This window comes from Pteropus medius, unplaced genomic scaffold, assembly GCF_902729225.1.
Source record: "Pteropus medius unplaced genomic scaffold, Ma_sr-lr_union100, whole genome shotgun sequence".
Taxonomy (NCBI): domain Eukaryota; kingdom Metazoa; phylum Chordata; class Mammalia; order Chiroptera; family Pteropodidae; genus Pteropus; species Pteropus medius.
The window spans coordinates 13,853,478-13,874,416 of record NW_024344370.1 but is presented as its reverse complement, the minus strand read 5'-3'; the positions used below and the strand labels follow the sequence as shown (position 1 = coordinate 13,874,416).

Sequence of the window (20,939 nt, the reverse complement as noted above, 5' to 3'; positions counted from 1 at the left end):
GGAATGCTAATAAATTGTTGAAACTGGGAGATTAGTACATAGATATACATTATACTATCTGTCTACCTCTTTAAATGTTTGAAAATGTTCATATTAAAAAGTTAACCAAAAAAGTCTGCATGAGAAAATCACATAAAGTAGAGCCAAAAGACAAATAACCAACTGGGAAAAAAATATTTGCAACTCACATTACAGACATACAAGATAAGACTAGAGACAGAAACGAGCCAGATAAATTGAAGGCCTCAGAAGTTCTGGTTTTAGCCCTCATAGCAATGAGAAGCTTTAAGCATTATGGTAATGGTGGTGGTGATATTACTATCACCATTTTATACAACAGGAAATTCAATCAGAGAGGTAAAGTATCTTGCCTAAGGGCCCACAGCAATTAAGTGGTACAGGCCAAGATCCAGATTTGTATAATGTGTTCAGCCTTATTTTTAGCTAATGACATAGTGCTGGGAATGAGATTACTCATTAATGTCCATCAATTTTCACCTAGAACAGGTAGAAAGTAGAAATATAAAAACAGTTTTACCTGAATTATCTATGGTGAAATGTATTAGTACTAGCTTTATATAAAGAATCTAAAGGAAAACCCAGAAAATAGATCTGTTGTAATATAGCCATCTTACTTGCTAAATGAGTCTCTTACCTCAGAGATATATTTTTGACAATCGTCTCTTGAAGTGAGTGAACTTTTTTTGGCAGAAGGACCATGGTCACTTCCATCAAGCCTACAATGAAATCTCTTCCTAGATATAAGATCCAAATTAGCAGGAGGCTTTTCAGAATCATCTCTTCCAGAATTAGATAAACACGTGGCATCTGGACCAACTGAAGTTACCGGAAAACTCATACTGCACAGAAAATACATACATATTAAATCGGTGGATTAGAAGTTACTTAATGAGATTAAAGGTTCACTTATTCCAATGAATACTACCAAAAAAATTCAAAGTAACATATACATGGCCATGGCCACAAAAAATGTTAGTTTTGAGCTCCATTCATACTTAAAGACTCACAATTTCCATAATACTCAATTAAATCTGAAGTATAAAAAATGTTTTCCTTGTTTGCAAAGTTAAAGTTTGATCTAAAACGTCTCCCTAATATAAAAAGCTTTAATTTCTAATGATGTTTAATAGACAATTAAGCATTTCTTAACCAATGACTGTTAAAAAACAGTTTGAGAATTCTACAATAAATAATTAAAATGAATATCAAGAATATACAGAAATGTTACCTCTTTGTACTATTTTTGCAACTTTCTGTGAATGCATATTCATTTCAGAATTTTAAATATATATATCAGTGTTTACAAGGTAACCATACTGTTAATAGATGCCATTTTATGATCCAGCTTGCAAAGTGTTTTTAGATTGCAAAATACTTAATATACAAGTTTTATACAAAAGCATAATATTATACATTTAAATGGCATCTTTATCACATAAAAAATAAACAACTTTTTCTCTAAAAATTACCATATAATTACTACATATCTCCAGGACAATTACAAATAATGTCGGCTAATGCCTCTTTCAATTGGTACTATTAGATTCATAAAGCACCTTTCCTCCTAGCAAAAATAGTTGAGCTCATTCATTACCTCATGTCACCCTTTTCTTCTGTATTCACTGATTTGACCAATATGGGTGCTGGCAGTAAAGGGTTTGGTATTAACTGTGTAACGGTATCAGTAAATTCTTCCACTGCATTGGTTGGAATTTCCACCAGAGTTAAAATGAATGCTTGTTCATCCTCACCATCATGATGTACGTTAGCAACTAGATTCACTATCAAAGTTTAAAAGTTAGTAATGAAAAGCTGAACCATGAAAGAACAAAAATCATTCATTTCATTTCTTAAAAGTCTCATGACAACTTATCACCAATAAAAAACTGAATTACACCAGAAAAAAAAGTAAATTCATAAAGGATAAAGATGATTCACTATGAAGATTTATAACTCTGAGCAACAAAATTTGCACATCAAATACTTCAAGTTCTTTTTATTAACTTAAGGGCATCATAGACTCTCCCAAAATAAAACTATTTTGTTTTTCCCAATCAAATGGCGGGGGGGAGGGGGGGCGGTAAAAACCATACTATTAGGTTCTATGATATTTTATTGAGGCAGATTACCATACCTGTTAAATCTTGAGGATTGATTACATTCTCTTGTTGGACTTCTGGAATACTAGCTGATGTACACTGCCATAAAAAATTAAAATGAAAGAGTGAGATTGACCAAATCTCAGTTGTAAAAAGGTTTCCTGATAAATTGATAAAGTGTTTCAAAACTCAACTCAGTAACCGCATGCAATTTTTCAAGTGTTCTGAAACTTCTGATGGTATCACAAAATTTTTTATTAAATAAACACACAATAGGAATTCGAACTAACTTCTTCAATAGGTGCAGTCTATGAAATGATTTTTGATGTAATGAAAAAGGGAGATCCAAACCCCTCAACCTTCTCTCTATCCTCATCATAGCAGCCATCGTACTATTAGTGGTGACGTCTGAATGGAGGCAAACCGGTCTCCTTGCCTCCAGCATGGCTCCTTTCAATCTGTTTTCCACAAAACTGTAAACACTGTTTTCTCTAAAATATAATTCTGATTATAATTCTCTACTGTTTGTGATCTTAAAACTTTTCATTTTGCAATCAACAATGATTTACTCAGGCAAAAATATCATCAATGCATACTAAAACTACCAGGTACAAGGCTGCTAGCTCACATTTGACGAAGTTACTAAGTGGAAAAGATGCTGTTATAATGGAGAAATCTAGCAGGCATCATCCTAGCCAAGTGATCAGTCAGGATCATCAAGAATGGGACAATTTGCTATTATGTGTTTCCTGATGTAACATGTGATGAATAAACACCACCACCTATATAGTAATCTTGCCAAAAAATGCTTAACCTGAATCTAATATTGAGGAAACATTTAAAAATGTTTGACTAGCCTGGACTCTTAAAATGTCAAGTTTACAAAAGAGGAAAAAGAGCAAGAGTACTACTCTAGATTTAAAAAGAGTAAGAAGAAATGGCAACTAAATGCAACAGAAGTGTTGACTGAAACTATTATTACATAATATTAAGTCAATGTTAGTATGGTAACATTGAGTGTGACAACAGTATTGTCATTTCTCTGTATATATCTGATAAAAACATCAGTATTGTCATTTCTCTGTATATATCTGTATATATCCGTTTATATCTGATAAAAACAAGGATGTTTTTGTGGGTGAAAGCTCACATCTGTAACTTGACTTTCAAGTGGTTTAGTTTTTAAAAAGTATCTAACTATAGAGATGGAGAGCAAGAGAGACAGAGACCAGGAGTGGAGAATATAAGCAAATGAGGCAAAATCCATGTAAAAGGTATATCAGAGTTCTATGTAAGATTCTTGCAACTTTTCCTCAAGTTTGAAATTATTTCAAAATAAAAAGCAAAAATAAAAAAAAGGTTAGGGGTGGGGGGAAATGCCATAACTTTGGATATAGTCCAAACACTTCAGTGAGTCATAAAAATTCCTTTTATGATCTGTCTCCAGGCTACCTATTTATATTTAACCAATTTCTTCATTTATATTCCACTCATACCTACTTGTAGTCCCTGAACATGTCATGTTGTTTCATATTTGTTCTTAATACATGTTCCTCTCTCTTTTAAAAAAAGTATTAATGCCTGGGTCCTAGTCCCTTCAGAGACTGATTTCACTGAATTAATTGCGTTAAGCACCACTCCTAGAGTCCTGTGAAACTTTTTTTTAATTAATTAATTTATTTTAATTAGTTTCAAGTATGTGAAACCCTCTTTTATAGCACCTATCAGATTGAGTTTAACCATGCATGCATTCATCTGTTTCTCACAACTTTGTATTCCATATCTCACAGTGTTGAACATGTAGTAATAACATCTCAACAAACACTTGCTGTGTACAAAACACTTCCTTTTTCAAAGCTTTTACAACAAAGCCAGGTATTGGCTAGTTTATTTCTATGCTCCAGAAACTAAAAACAAACTCAACAGAAATTCTATCACAGTACATTCTCACAAAGGCAAAACTATAGGAATGAAAAACAGATCCATGGTTGCCAGGGGTTGGGGGTGGGAGAGGGGTGACTTAAAAGGGGCCCTGAAGAATTTTGGAGGTGATAGAACTGTTCATGTATTAGTTACGTAACAGTATATGTTTGTCAAAACTTACAGAACGGTATACTAAAGAGGGCGAAGTTTACTCTTTATGTTATACCTTAATTTTTAAAAAATAAGGAACAAACCCCTAGTCACCACTTGTTATATTTGACATTCTTTTACCTCTGGCACATAAAGGGTAAGCACATCGTCTCCATTAGAGTCCTTTCTCAGGGGCTCTCCAACAGAACTCTCACCAAGACCCGTACCCAAACCAAGAGTGTGAGGCCTTGTCTCGGAGGAAACTGTTGGAGCCACTGACAATATCTGAACCTCTTGAGATCCTCTTTCTTGATCTTTCTTTCTGAAAAAGAAATTAGTATGTATTAGTTTTAGCCTGTATTTGAAATCAAGCGGACAACCACAGAATCAATGTTTAGAGCTAGGTACATCAAAGTTCATCTAAAGTTCAACTAATTTAATTTTTTTTTAAGTTTTATGTTATATTTAATGCAACAGAACCCGTTTTTCTATCAAGTTCTTATAGCTTATGGTTATAGAAACTAAATAGAAACCAAAACCCAGAATTGCTTTCCTCTTTTACCTTTCAGTTAGGCTTGCTTCCTGCAAAGAAATACAGGTCTCTTCAATACCATGTACATATGCCAATCTGCTCCGCTCCGTATTCTCTGCTGTTGTAACTGATCCAGGGTTTTTATCTTCTAATTCTGTTGTTTCAGAAGCATTTTTTGTTTCTAAAATAAAAAAACGTATTTAAAAAACGCATTTAAGATAATAGCACAGCTAAAATCTCCACGTTAGAAACACCTTCTCTCTTCAAAGATCACTATATAGTGCCTCTTCCAAATCTTTCTTAATCCAAAAAGCAAGCCTACTCACAGGGCAGAAGGGTGGTCCTGACCAGTGAGATTTCTGAATAGTAAAACAGATGATTAATGAATCCTGCACTGTACATGTTTCACTCTTGGCTGTCACTTTAAAGTGGTATCTCCACTTTATGGTAAAAGCAACGTAATTAGCAACCCACATATAAAAAAAGTTTTAGAGGTGGGTACACATGAAGTCTGGCTAGTTCCACCTTGGGAAAAGTGTCAGGGAGGAGCTGGTCTACAAAGAATAATGTCAGAAAGGGGAAGAAAATGACTTCTATTTGGAAAAAGTAACTTGAGCCTAAATAATGAGAGAGCTTCTGGAGTACTGCTCAAACCAAAGTAGGTAACGAATTAACTAACTGAACCAAAGGCATTGCTGGTTGAAAGAAATCCCAGAAAACAAGAATCCCCAAACAGAGAAAAGAAGATGCTAACTATCCAGATCTTCTACACAGAGGGTTTAATACAATCTTGGTGAACACACTAAACATCAGTGAATTGTACACTTTAAAATGGGTGAATTGTCTTTGGGTGGTAAACACACAATAGAATGTTAAATTATAATGTACACTTGAAAATTATATAATTGTATTAACCAATGTTACCCCAATAAACTTAATTAAAATAAATAAATAATGAAATAAAATGGGTGAATTGTATGGTATATGAATTATCTCAATAAAGCTTATTTTTAAAAGTGCTGAACTGTTTACAGTATGCATATATTGTCTTTCTGAAAGGAATATACATGCATGTATATATATATAAATATATAGATACACACACACAAATACCCTTAATTAGATGCTTATATGTATAATACATTTCTAGATGTCTACAACAAAAACTGTTAACAGCAGTTTACCACTAGAGGTAGGATTAGAGGGCTGAGAGGGAAGAAGTGACTTTTTAAAATTTCATGCCTTTGGGTACTGTCTTATTTTTTGCCACATGCATGTATGCCTTTCTAAGAGATGTGTGCTTGAGTAATCATGTTTATCCACAGATACACAGAGAAAATTATCTATGAAAAGAAAGTCTGATCAAGTAAATATAGCAAAATGGTAGTAATCACTGAAACTAATTGGTAAATTTTTATAGGTATTTATTTTATAGCGCATTCTACTTTTCATATGTTTGAATTTTTTTAATAGTAAGTTAAAATAAGTTTAGCAACTGAATATTCCATTTGAAGTGCTAATGCACTTTCTTGTGTCAAAATAATTTTGTAACTTGCAAGGGAATAATAAAATTTACCTCTTTGAATTTCTACTTCTTCTTTAGTTACAAACAAACTGGGAACTTCCTGATGAGCATCAAAGCTGTTGGTCTCTAAAATCTTCCTAAGATTTGGCTTAGGCTTGGCAAATCTATTTCCCAAATTATTAGTCACTTCACAAGTTGTATTCCTGAAAATAGAGAGAATGAAAAAAGAGAAATTTGTCAACCTATAAGAATCCTCTCTCTCACACTGATTCATTCTGTCTAGCACTGACAAGAGTTATGTGTCACCACAGGTGCCATGCTGAGCTCATTTCTAAATGCTAAAATTACATAGTAGTAACTTTACTAAGTCTTGAGAAAGGAAGAGAATCTGGACCATGTTTGTAAAACAAAGACTACATTTACATAAAACTATTTCAATAAAACTTCAAAGACATACATATTGCATAATTTTAATATGCTAACCATTAACTAAAATCAAAATTAGCCAATCATTACTTTATTTTAAAGGGTGAGAAATTAGCACTGCCTACTTTACATTTACATAAGCATTATTTAAAGCTATCAACTATATTGATGGTTGGTTTAAATACATTAATTGAATACTGTAATTTATTTTTTTAGTAAAACTCAAAAGAAATAATAGTTTAATAAAGCAAAATAAACCTGGTTGATACAGTGTTTCCCTTTACTTTCTCCATTAAACCAATTTCTTCTTTAGTACTTTGCTCCTCCAATACAATCTTGTTTTCTTCTGATGATGGAGATGTACTACTGTCAAGCGAAGAAAGCTCCTGGCCTTCATGAACAATTTTATAATTTACATCATCTGGGCTAAAAGGAATATGGCTTTTATCCTCTGAAGGAACATCAGGAAATACACATACTGCTACTGTAGAAAAAAATGGAAAATTAAAATTGACCAAATACAGATGTCCAAATAAAATAAATCTTTCAACATTCAGCCATTATAAAATTATATATTGTTTTTAAAGTTTGCTCTTTTTGGCTCCAAATTTAATTTTGTGATCTTATATTTCATGCCAACAATTTGACTTTATTCTAAGCTTAATAATTCTTACTGATTGAAATTTTTCTGCTATTATAAGTAAAAATAAATCTTTTTGTTATTTTCAGTAACTACATAACCTCAAATGAATTTCAAGATAGGATCGCCTTCATTTACAGTTTTTAAGATCTAGAGGTTTGTGACAGGCTCCAATGCAATACTCTGCCATTGAGAAGGAGCCCCATAGAGAAGATAAATCAGAGTTTCCTAATAAATATATAGTTATAGGCCTGAAACTCTAACAGCTATAATAAATGGCAGGCCAATTCATCACTAGTCAAAATAATTAACAGAAATATACTTAACATAATTAGGCATTTAATAAAGTAGAAGTTACTTAGATAGTAAAGACCATAGTTTCTCTCGAAAATTAAAAATCTGGGTTGACACATCTTTTGGCTCAGTCCATACTAACAGTGCAGTCTAAACCAAATGATCTCAATGACTGCTATTGCCCCTTCATACTGTATTTGTCATGTAATTGTGAAGACCATCCAAAGAGGCATGCTCCTTTGCTAAAGAGACATGTATAAAGTCATCAGTGATCAATGAGCTTAGTTAACCAATGATGTTTATGACAAAGGTAGAGGAGTCACTAGATTAACTATTCCACAAATACAAATTATTCTTTATAAAACAAGTACACTATCTTGAAATGGTGGCCACTACATCTAAAAGGGCTAAGGTGGATAAATCAACACACACACATTATCTTTTCTGGAAAAACAACAAAGTGATACCATCTTCAAATGTAAAAGGCATGTATTATTACTAAAATGTGGGTATAATTTCTTAAAAGTTAGATTTTAAAAGTTTCTTTTCCTGAGGACTTATCTTGCATTCTTACCATCACTCTGTTCTGAACTGATCTCTGATTGCAACACTAGATCTCCCATTGTAAGTAAAGTTATGGCAGCTTCTGTGCTTCCATCGTTGGGACCTTGTGAGAAAATATATTAACATTAAAACAGTAGAATGAATCTGGAAATTTAAGTTTGTTTACATAGAAAAGTTTTTTAATTCAAGTACTTATCCTTTTGTAACAAGTTTCAATATTCTCTGTACACTAATCCCTTACGAGGGTAATGTTTTGTTCAGCTTACTTACTACGAATAAAGAAATAATGAACTCTTGGCTTTTATTCACTGAAAATGCCTCCATCCCATTTAAATAACTATCTTCAGAGAAAAACGCATCTATGTAGATCAGAGAAAAAAATACTTTATATTAAACATTTAATATAAAATACTTTATATTAAACATTTATTTTTAATTTTTGTCTTGATTCACTTTCTAAAGTAACATCCAGGAGGAGGTAGATGGGATAAAAGGGATCAAATATGTGGTGACAGAAAGAAACCTAACTATAGGCAGTGAACAATGCAATATATACATGACTTTCTGTTGAACTGTACACTTAAAATTTATTGGATTTCATTAACCAATGTCACCATAATAAAAATAAATAAAGAAATAATAAAATTGACAAAAAATAAAGTAACATTCCAAGAACCCACATTTCTCCTAGAGATCACATTAACAGCTCAATGTTTTTGTTCAACTCTCCAGCAAAATGACTCATTTACTAACTACCACCACTACTAAAACATCATGCAGTGTTAACCAAGCAGTTTTAACAGTGTCCAATTAACAGTTACCTGTTTCATCATGGGTATGTTCACCTGTGGTCATTTCCTAAAAGAGTTGAAAAGCAATATATTACATATTTTCCCAAATACATATTCTGTAGCTCAAAAGGCACTGTTTTACAGGTCTTTCTATGCTTTTGATTACAATGAAGTGGAAACTGGTTTTTCCCCCCTTAATTTACAATTATTCATAAAATTTCATAAAGAACACAAATAATTTAAAGCCAAATTATTTTGTCTCTTGGTTCATTTTTTTACCTTTTCCTTATATTATATGCAAATTTTACCTCTGATCATATTGCAATGCATATACCATTGTTACTTTACTTCTGCACTTTCATAATTCAACTTTAGTCATATCTGCCACTAGTTCCAACCCAGTGTAAACCAAAGTCTAAAGACTACCACAAAGTTTTTATACTACTAAGAGGCTTAAAACGTAAATGAATTTTAGTAAATTAAGAAGTTACAGGATCAGTGTCTAGCCTGACAGCATGAGCTGACCCTCTCCCCACTGAAACTGGTAAAATTTATTTAAAAATAACTATTAAAGCTTCTGGAAACAGCCCTAAGAGCAAATGAGGAAGAAACATCTATTAAAAAAAAAACAATGAAAACTCGAGAACAAAGGTGAAAGTCTGTGGTATGTGAACTAACACTTCTCTCTTCCTCTTTCCTTCTAGCTCAGTGAGGCAGAGACTCCACCTCAAACAGCTACAACCAAGAAAACAGGGCCTCTTCTCCCTGCAGGTCCCAGCTGGAAGGCTTTCTTCCTAGGAGGACCAAGACTTCAGCTCCTGACACAAGAACTTGGTATTATATTCATAATAGATAACAGACCAATATCTATTATGAATATGAACACAAAAATCAATAAAATACTATCAAATCAAATCCAGCAACATATAATATCATAAACAAGTAGAATTTATCCCAGGGATCCAATTTTTTGGTCTAACATCCAAAATTTAAGCAATGTAATATATAATATCAATAAAAAAAAAAAATCACATGATTATCTCAACAGATACAGAAAAAGCATATGACAAATTCCGATACCCCTTCATGACAAAATATTCACACAAACTAGAAAAAGAATGGAACTTTTTTGATCTGATAAAGGGCATCTATGAAAAAACCATAGCTAACATCAAACTTACATCAAGCTAATGACAAGACTGAATGCTTTCCCCTAAGACCAGGAATGAGACAAGAATGTCCACTCTTGTCACTTGTATTAGACACTGTACTGGAAGGTCTAGCCAGGGCAATTAGGTGAGCAAATGAAATAAAGGATATTCAGACTGGAAAGTGTTACAAATGGAATTGTAACCCCTAGAAAGATATGTTGAAGTCTTAACCCCCAATGCCATGGGTCTTTGTCAATGTAATCAAATTAAGATGAAGCCTTATAGGATTAGGGTTGGCCCTAATCCAGTATGACTCATGTCCATATAAGAGGAAAAGAAACTAAGACATACAAACAGAGAGAACACCATGTGGCATTGGAGGCAAAGGTTGGAATTGTGCTGCCAAAAGCCAAGGAATGACAAGGACTGCCAGCAACTGCCCAAAGGTAAAGAGAAAGGACTGGGATGGTTTCTTCCTCAAGCCTCCAGGAGGAGCCATCACTGATGGCACCTTGATTTTAGAATTCTGGCCTCCAGAAATGAGAGAATAACTTTCTGTGGTTTTAAGCCACCCAGCTTGTAGTACTTTGGTACAGCAGCCCTAGGAAACTTAACACACACAAAAAAGCATAAGTATCTCTATTCACATATGCCATGAGCTTGTACGTAGAAAAACCTAAGGAATCCACTAAAAAGCTAATTAGTTCAGTTATCAGAACAAATAATTAAATTCAGCAAAGATGCAGTATATAATACAATTATACAAAATTCAATTATATTTCTATACACCTGTAAAACAATCCAAAAATGAAATTAAGAAAACAGTTCCATTCACAATAGCATCAAAATAACAACGTACTTGGAAATAAATATAATAAAGAAAGTGAAAGCCTTATAGTCTGAAAACTACAAAACATTGTTGGAAGAAATCAAAGATCTAAATAAATGGGAAAATATTACATGTTCATGGATTGGAAGATTCAACAATAAGATGGCAATAGATACTCCCCCACCACCCCCCAAAAAAAACCTGACCTACAGATTCAGTAAAATACCAAACAGAATCCTAGTTGCCGTCTTTATAGAAATTGACAGATTGATTTCAAAATTCATATGGAATTGCAAGAGACTCACAATAACCAAAACAATTCTGTAAACAAGAATAAAGTAAGATGACTTACACTTCCCAATTCCAAAACTTACTACAAAGTAACAGTAATCAAAAAAGCATCACCAGCACAAAGATATACACATAAATCAATGGAACAGAACTGAGAATCCAGAAATAAATACATACACCTACGGCCAACTGATTTTCAACAAGAATGCAAGACAATTCAATGGAGAAAGAATAGTCTTTTCATAGGTGTGACAACTGGATAGTTATATGCAAAAGAATGAAGTAGGACTCTAACCTCAGAACATATATAAAAATTTACTTACAATGAATTGAAGACTTAAATGTAAAACTATCATTAAAACTACAAAACTTTTCTAAGAAAAATAGAAGTAAATTTTTAGATCTTGACTTTGACAAAGAAGTCTTTGTATCAAGAAAATGGACAACCCACAGGATAGAAAAGTATTTGCAAATCATATATCTGAAAGGGACTTGTATCAGAATACAGTAGTCTCCTCTTAGCCACAATTTAACTTTCCATGGTTTCAGTTTCCTGTGGTCAACAGCAGTCCAAAAATATTAAATGGAAAATTCTGGAAATAAACAATTCATAAGTTTTAAATTGCACACCATTCTGTGTAACATGATGAACTCTCAAGCTGTCTTGCGCTGACCTACCTAGCACATAAATCATCCTTTTGTCTAGCATATCCACGCTGTACATACAGTACAATAAGCTATTCTGAAAGACACCACAAATAACTTTTATTATAGTATACTGCCATAATTGTCCTACTTTATTAATGTTGCTGTTAATCTCTTATTAGGCCAAATTTATAAATCAAACTTTATCATAGGTATGTACGTATAGAAGAAAACATGGTATTTATAGGGTTTGGTAGTAATAATGGTTTCAGGCATCAAGTCGGGGAGGGGTTCTTGGAATGCATCCTCTGTGGATAACAGGGAACTACTGTATATAAAAAAAAAATTCATACAACTCAATAATAAAAAGACACACTCCAATAATTTTTTTTTAATTGGCAAAGGCTCTGAATAGAAATTTCTCCTAAGATTTAACCCATTTCCTGTTTGTCCCAAGAATGCTCGCCAGTGGCATTTGTGGCTGCAGCATTTACCCTGAAATAATTCGCGGATTAAAATCCTAATATTACCCCAAAAGTTTACCACAAAACATCTTGCTTTATTATTTTCTCATTGCTCTATTATATCAATAGTCTTTGGAAACAAATAACACTATTCTATTTATAGCATTCTAGTTTTAGTAGTGGTATTTCCATTTACAAAATAGAGTAATCCTCGATTGCTAAAAATGTCAAATCCTGGATGTTCTGCTTTCTGTTGTTCCATGCTGTGAAATTTACCACATAAAGATAAATTATTAAATACAGATCATCATAGATATTTGTTACACTAGGATTAGAGACAAGTTCTGTTTAGGAATTACTCCAAAAACAGTTTTTATATTTTATTTTCACACTGAAAACCATAAGATTTGCTTCAGCCTCAAAGAGTGTGTTTATGTAAAATTAACGCTTGCAGCGAACTGCACTTTTTTAATAAATGGGTAAAAAATGGCCAATAAGTACATGAAAAGATGCTTGACATCATTAATCATTAGGAAATGCAAAGCAAAACCATAATGAGGTACCTTTTCACATCCACTAAGATGGTCAGATCCAAAAAGTCAAAAAACAAATGTTGGCATATGAAGAAACTGGAACACTCTCATACACTGCTGGTAGGAATGTAAAATACTGTAGTAGCTTTTGAAAAGTTTACTAGTTTCTCAAATGATTAAACACAGAGTCATCATATGACACAGCAATTGCACTCCTAGGAATGTACCCAAGAGAAATGAAAATATATGTTCATACAGAAACTTGTATACGAATGTTTATAGTAGCATCAAGTATAATAGCCAAAAGATGGAAACAACCTAAATGCCCGTGAACAGGTGAACAAAATGTGGTCTATCCATATTTACTATTATTTAATCACAAAATAGAATGAAGTACTGATATATGCCACATGTTGAACCTTGAAAACATTATGCTAAAAGAAGGCAGACACAAAAGACCACATCACTTGAGTCCATTTAGATTAAATGTCCAGAACAGACAAATCTATAAAGACAGAAAGTAGACTATTGGTTGGCTAGGCATGGAGAGGGTTAGAAGGGAATTCGGAACAACAGCTGAACTGCTAATGGGCATGTTTCTTTTTGAGGTAATAAAAAGAACTGTGATGATGTTTGCACATATCTGTAAATATACTAAAAAACCATTTCATTGTACACTTTTAATGCATGAATTTTAAGGTGTGTGAATTGTATCTTAATAAAGCTATTCTAAAAATGTAATTCCATGTCATTTGTAAAAATAAATATCAACCAAATAAGAAAGAATGTCAAGTAAAATATAACTAAATATATTCCAAATAATTTATATTAGTTAATGCAACAGAATTTTAACATGTCCCTGAGGATAAAGACACACACACACACACACACATCAATTCTTTTCAAATCAAATATAAAACCTATGTATTATTCACTAGTTTCTATTATTCACACTTACAGCTTCTGACATGATAGAAATTAGCTGACAACTGCTTGTTAACCTAAAGCTTTCAAATTAAACTTCATCTTTTTAAACTAAGCAAAAAATTAAATCTAGAACATATATACAGGAGGTTATTTCTGGGCTCTCAATTCGGTTCCATTTGTCTGTGTCTGTTTTTCTACCAATACCATGCTATTTTGATAATTATTGCTTTGTAGTATAATTTGAAGTCAGGCAGTGTGATACCTCCAGTCTTGTTCTTTTTTCTCAGGATTGCTTTGGCTATTTAGGGTCTTTTGTGATTCCATACAACTGTGATGATTTTGTTGTTGTTTTTCTATTTCTTTAAAAAATTCCATTGGGATTTTGATGGAGACTGCATTAAATCCACATATTGCTTCAGGTAATATGGCTATTTTAACTACTATGTTCAGTCTTCCATGAACATAGATATCTTTCCATTTCTTTGTGTGTTTTTCAATTTCTTTTAAATGGTTTTCAGTATATAGGTCCTTCACAGGCCTCGTTAAGTTTATTCCTAGGTATTTTATTCTTTTTGTTGCAATTCAAAAATAATTGTTTTCATTTTTCTGGAATTCCATTGTTAGTGTATAGGAATGCTATGGATTTTTGTATGTTGATTTTGTATCCTACAACTTTACTGTATTTATTGTTTCTAATAGTTTTTTGGTGGAGTCTTAGGGTTTTCTATATAGAGAATCATGTCGACTTTTTCATTTCCAATTTGGATACCTTTTATTTATCTTGCCTGATGCTCTAAGCTAGGACTTCTAACACTATATTGAATAAGAGTGGTGAGAGTGGACAACCTTGTCTTGTTCCTAATCTTAGAGGGAAGGTTTCTAGTTTTTCACTATTAAGTACAATATCAGCTGAGGGTTTGTCGTATACAGCCTTTATTATGTTGAGGTACTTTCCTTCTATACACATTAAGTGTTTTAATCATAAATAGAGGCTATATCTTGTCAAATGCTTTTTCTGCATCTATTGATACATGATTTTTACCCTTTATTTTCTGTATTTGGTGTATCACATTAATTGATTTGTGTATGTTGGACCATCCTTGTGCCTCTGGAACAAACTCCACTTGACTGTGATGTATAATCTTTTTAATGTATTGTTGTATTCAATTTACTAGTATTTTGTTTAGGATTTTTGCAACTGTATTCATCAGAGATATTGGTCTATGGTTTTCTTTTTTGTGTGTTATCCTTAGCAGGTTTTGGGTTTAAGGTAATGTTGGCCTCTTAAAATGAGTTAGGAGTATTGTCTCTTTTTCAATTTTTTGGAAGACTTTAAGAACAGGTATTAAATCATCTTTGAACGTTTGGCAGAGTTCACTAGTAAAGCCATCTAGTCCTGTATTTTTACTTTTTGGGAGGTTTTTGATGGCTGTTTCAATTTCCCTATTGTTGATCAGTCTATTTAGACTTTCCAGTTCCTCATGATTCAGTCTAGGAAGGATATATATTTCTAAGAACTTGTCCACTGTAAGAATGGCTATTATCAACAAAACAAGTAATAACAAGTGTTGGAGAGGTTGTGGGCAAAAAGGAACCTTCATCCACTGCTGGTGGGAATGTAAATTGGTACAGTCACTATGGAAAACAGTATGGAGGTTCCTCAAAAAATTACGAATAGAATTACCATATGACCCAGCAATCCCTCTTCCAGATATCCACCTACAAAATTTGAAAACATTTATTCGGAAAGATATATAAACCCCCTTGTGTCCACTGCAGCATTATTCATGGTTGCTAAGACATGGAAACCGAAATGCCCTTCAACAGATGAGTGGATAAAAAAAAGATGTAGTATATCTATACAGCAAAATATTACTCAGCCATAAGAAAAGATGAAATACTGCCATTTGCAACAATACAGATGGATCCTGAGATTCTCTTGCTAAGTGAAATAAGTCAGAGAGAAAAAGTTGAGAACAATATGATTTCACTTATATGTAGTATATAAAACTGAAAGCAACAAATTAACAAGACAAACAGAGACTCATGAACACAGATAACAGTTTTAGTGGTTACCAGAGGGAAAGGGGGGAGGGGGAAGTTAGATAAGAGTAAAGGGAGCCAACTATATGGTGATGAAAGGAAATTCAACTTTGGGTGGTGAACACACAGTGCAATATACATATGATGTATTATTGAATTGTATACTTGAAACCTATAATTTTATTAACCAATGTCACCCTCGAATTTAATTTAAAAGAAAAAAAAAAAAGAATACCAAACAACAGCAAAGATCCATTTATTTTTTAAAAAATTAAAATGGATACTTACAACTGATAATGCATTCAAATTTTCTTCTTGTTTCATTTCCTGAGTGGTCACATCTGTGTTTAAGAACTGATGTTCATCAACAGTTATGAATCCTATATCTGGGACATTCACAGTTATTTCAAGCTGTCAAAATAAGAAATTTCATTTCATTTTGGCATACTACATACAGCAAAACAAGTAAAACAAAATGTTCAACAGAAGAAATAATCCACATTCATACATGATTGAAAAACTGAAATATAGTCATTCTTAAACTGATTTGACATCGACTTGGCAAAAGTAAAACATTTAAAGTTTTTCAAGGATCTGTGATTCTTATAACCAGTAAGCAAAATTTCCAAGGCTAATATTCCTAGTACCTAGCATTTCACTTTCCATCATTCACACTTTTATCCTTACTTTCCCATAATTTCTCTTATCAAGTCTGTTAACATTCATGGAGTACTTCTTAAAAACTAAAGGCCTACAGGTTCAAGGATACAAAGCTAAATAAGACAAATTTGGTCCGTACCCTCAAGGGACTCACAATCTAAGAAAAACAGATATATAATCAACTAACTATAAATTGTCCTAAGTACTATAATAGAGATGACTTAAAAACATTTAAACAGATTACATGTACACCCCCACCACGGCCAGGGAAATTGTTCTGTAATTAGTGGTCCTCATTAAAATTGATTGGAGTGGGATTTCAACGTATTTCCACTCTACATGGACTGTGTTTTCTCAGTTTGCATGAAGTCCAGAAGAGAAAAAAAAAAAAAGAAGACATTATATTGATACTTGATGCCAATCACATCTTTTTAAATCTTTTCTCCTTTAATTTAAAAATTACTGTTATTTTGAAAATTGTCCCTTTATTCCTGGATTCTATACTTGTTGTTCACAGAGAAAAATACTGACTTTCATTGATCAAGGGAAGAAATATTTCTAGAGGGTGGCCAGGCTGGGACATGACACCTACTGTTGATTATTTTAAATTAGAACTGTTATAGCTAAGCAATACATAAGAGAATACAGAATGCCGAATGTGTAGTTGTTTTATTCTTTGACTTTCTATTTCTGTTACTTCTTTTTTAAGTTGGTTCACTGAGCACCATACAGTTTCAAAGCTTTATTTTTAAACAGCATTACTGAGACAGAATTTACATATCATAAAATTCACTCGTTTAAAGTATGCAATTCAATGCTTTTTGGATTATGCACAAATACGTACAACCATCACCAGACACTTTTAGAACATTTTTATCACTTCAAAAAATGACACTCATACCCATTAGTTACACACCTTCAACTCTTCATCTCCAAATCCCTGAGCAACCACTAATTTACTTTCTATCTCCAGAGATTGTCTTATTTTGGTCATTTCATATGAATGGAATCACATAATATGTGATTTTTCCTAACTGGCTTCTTTCACTTAGCACAATGTTTTCAAGGTTTCAAGGTGATATTGTAGTATGTATCAATAATTTATATCCCTTTATCATTTAATAATATACCATTGTATTTCAATGCTTTTTAAAGGGAACATTTTCTAACATATAAACAATTTCTCTGCCTTAGTACTCTGGCTGTAAGAAATATAATTTAAGCTTTCCTTACTCAATTATTATAATTAACGCTATTTAAGAAGACATTTTGTTAATTCAGGGATAAATCCTGAAACCTGATTTTTCAGAAAATTCTGATATTAGTTTTCACTAGTAATTTGCCTTTCACCCAAAGAAATGTGTAAAGTACAAGACACATAGCTAAATGAACTCACATGCTTTTTAATTTTAACTAAAACTTAAATTCACTATAATTACTTTGAAATTTTGGTTACAAGAAACAACTTCATTTTGCATCATGTTTATGTAACTTCAACACTTCTAAATCATTAATTTTACAATATCTAGCATGTTGTTAACAGTGAATAACTAAGGGTGAGTACAGCCAGTCATTCATAAATGTGAATTTACAGATTCAGTAATCCATTAATTCTGGATTAACTTGATATTACTTAAATTGTTTTATGTTTTCTACTTATTTTATTATTATCATCAATACCATCTCAGTTAACCCCTAATTCTATTTCAAATGACTCAGAAACTATTATGAAGTTTGTAGTAAAAACTGATTATACTACTCTATAAACCAACTAAATTACTGAAAACTGATGCAGAGCAGACAACTTTGAAGTTACAAAGTTGGAATACTAGACCAAGAGGCAAAAGAGTAAGAAGTTTTATAATAAAGTAAGTTGAAGTAATATGTTCCTCTACCTCACATCCATTAGGATGGCTAGTATCTAAAAAAAAGAAAAAGAAAAAGAAAAAAAAAAGAAAGAAAATAACAAGTGTGGGTGAGGATGTGAAAAAATTAGAACCCCTGTACACACTATTGATGGCAATGTACACTGCAGCTGATAATGGGAAACAGTATGGTAGTTATAAAAAAAAAATTAAAAATAGATTTATAATTTACCATATGACCCAGCAATGCCACTTCTAAGTATACCCCCCAAAAAAATAAAAACAGGAGTTAGAAGAGGTATTTGTACACCCATGTTCACAGCAACATTCTTTCCAACAGCCAAAAGGTGGCAGCAACCCAACTGCCTATTGACAAAATAAACAAAATGTAGTATGTATACACAATGTAATATTATTCGGCCTTTAAAAAGGACATTCTGACACATGCGACAACACAGATTAACCTTGAAAACATTATGCGAAGTAAAAGAAACCAGTCACAAAAAGGACATATACTATATAATTCTATTTATATGGGGTACCTAGAGTAAAGTCATAGAGACAAAAGTAGAATGGTGGTTGCACAGGCTAGAGAAGAGGAGATAATGGGTAGAGTTTTCGTTTTGCAAAATGAAGAAAGTTTTATGGAGGGATGTTGATGATGGCATAACACAACAATATGAATGTACTAAATGCCACTGAACTACACACTTAAATATGGTTGATAGTATATTTTGTTATGTATGTTTCACCATAATTTTTTAATGTCCCTTCTACCTTCTCTACCAACCAGAGATCAACTTCAGCCTACCACAAAGTTACTAGAAAACACCTGCCATTTTTTTTCTAATTGATCAGAAAGTAGACTAAGCAGCCTCCAGATAAAAGTGAAGTCAGATTTCTATCATTATCGTTATACCAATCACCTTGTGCTGGGTATGGGCCATATGGGCTAAGTCATTACAGTAGATCACACAAGCCTACTTCTACTGGTTCCTTAGGCTATCCAACAGGCCCCAAACAAATTACATTTGGTAGAGTTTATTTAGAAAATGAACTCTACAAATCCTAATAATTACCAAAAGGAGAAAAAATGATCCACTAAAAGAAAAGTCAAGATAAAGTTCTGAACATTTAAAAAACAAACTACCTCTTCCATAGTTTCCTCAATCTGAGCAGAAACAGGTTCAGGAGACCTGAGACCCACAGGTACAAACACTGGAGCTTTGTTTACTTCTTCTGGAGCAAGATGATAGCTTTCTTCTTCATAGTCAGACTCAAAATCTTCAGCATCATCTTCGTCCTCTTCCTGTGAAGCCCGAAGCGTTACCAGGATGGCCTTGGAAGCTCTAGGTTCCTTCTTAGAAGTCTTACTCCGAATTCGTTTGGATCCACGCCCTTTGGTGACATTCGGTTTGATCTTTCGATACATTCTCCTTTCACTATGATCTATCTCACACCCAGGGGCAGAAGAGATAGCTGTTCTTCGACTCAGAGCAATTTTAGAGTAATGTGATTCTTTTAATAGTTGTGTACAGCTGGATGTTTAATCAAAATAACAATACAGTCACTACATGCACAAAGATATTTTTAATGAAAATTAAACTTTCAGAGTGAAATATCAGTTCAAGCCATTAAAACAAAAACTCCCACCACTCATTCTGTCAAAAACTTACACTATGAAGAAAAGATAGGAACTTACTATCAGTTTCTCATTCAGAGCTAATTCTTAGTTATCTAGCTACAAATTTTCTATACCAAATTTTTATTTCTGGGTCACTCTTCCCCTTATTATTTAAATGGAAATGAAATTCTACTGGGTAACTAGACTAGGATAAAAAACGGGAAGTGGTGGGGGCAGGCAGAAAATCCATCAGAACACTTATTTTTTAGAACTTCGGTTCCCTTTCGCTTTCCTTGAAAACTATGGAAGAAGGGTACCCTTCACTTGTGTTTGTGACCCCATGTGAATCAGCACCCTAATTATTTAGGCACTACATACTACTCTTTTGTCAGGCTTCTGCTCATGTCTAATATACTGAGCACTCAGAAATTTTAAATACAGAGAAAAATAATATTCCTAAGATAAAAAAATTAATTTTAGTAAATAAAAATCAAAAATGGGAAAGAAACCTGTCAATAAAAAACAATCTATACAAGCCATCTTTTATGCTATCCATAAATTAAGGTAAGACATCCAAAAAGAGTAAGTTTTTATTTCCTAAAGTATTTGTTACATAAACCTTTACCTTGCTAGTTTACTGAGATACTGCTCTTCAGCAACTGAAGACACAGAATTATCCCCTACAGTCTTCTGTCCAACACTTGCTGATGGTCCAACTTCTGACTGAGCACCTTTTTTGGCCAAACCAGGTTCTTTGGAACCTACAAAATCTTTTCTTGCTGAAACCTCAGTAGATGTCAGAAGGTCATCTTTTTCCTTAAATTTAAGAAGAAACAGCTAATATTACCATGGAAACAACCTCTATAGTAATTCAAATTGGCCATTTAGCCTAAAAACACACACACACACACACAGTTTCTAAAGTTCTATAATATTGGAAAG

The 20,939-nt window shown here is 32.8% G+C and overlaps 1 protein-coding gene across 6 annotated transcripts in view; it reads right to left on the bottom strand.

The window, feature by feature from the left end:
* Nucleotides 1–20,939, bottom strand: part of BDP1 (BDP1 general transcription factor IIIB subunit) — a 76,113-nt gene that overhangs the window by 11,289 nt on the left and 43,885 nt on the right. For 4 of the 6 annotated variants that reach the window (XM_039870161.1, XM_039870164.1, XM_039870166.1 and 1 more), the window contains exons 24-35: nucleotides 20,623–20,813; nucleotides 19,524–19,911; nucleotides 16,137–16,259; nucleotides 8,996–9,032; nucleotides 8,185–8,277; nucleotides 6,935–7,160; nucleotides 6,302–6,453; nucleotides 4,756–4,906; nucleotides 4,335–4,515; nucleotides 2,156–2,219; nucleotides 1,616–1,802; nucleotides 656–860 (exon numbers count right to left, since the gene is read on the bottom strand). In XM_039870161.1, coding sequence (XP_039726095.1) covers nucleotides 656–860; nucleotides 1,616–1,802; nucleotides 2,156–2,219; nucleotides 4,335–4,515; nucleotides 4,756–4,906; nucleotides 6,302–6,453; nucleotides 6,935–7,160; nucleotides 8,185–8,277; nucleotides 8,996–9,032; nucleotides 16,137–16,259; nucleotides 19,524–19,911; nucleotides 20,623–20,813 — 1,998 coding nt within the window. Of the gene's footprint in view, nucleotides 1–655; nucleotides 861–1,615; nucleotides 1,803–2,155; nucleotides 2,220–4,334; nucleotides 4,516–4,755; nucleotides 4,907–6,301; nucleotides 6,454–6,934; nucleotides 7,161–8,184; nucleotides 8,278–8,995; nucleotides 9,033–16,136; nucleotides 16,260–19,523; nucleotides 19,912–20,622; nucleotides 20,814–20,939 lie in introns of those variants that run through there. The other 2 variants (XM_039870165.1, XM_039870167.1) reach the window with 2 other exon arrangements.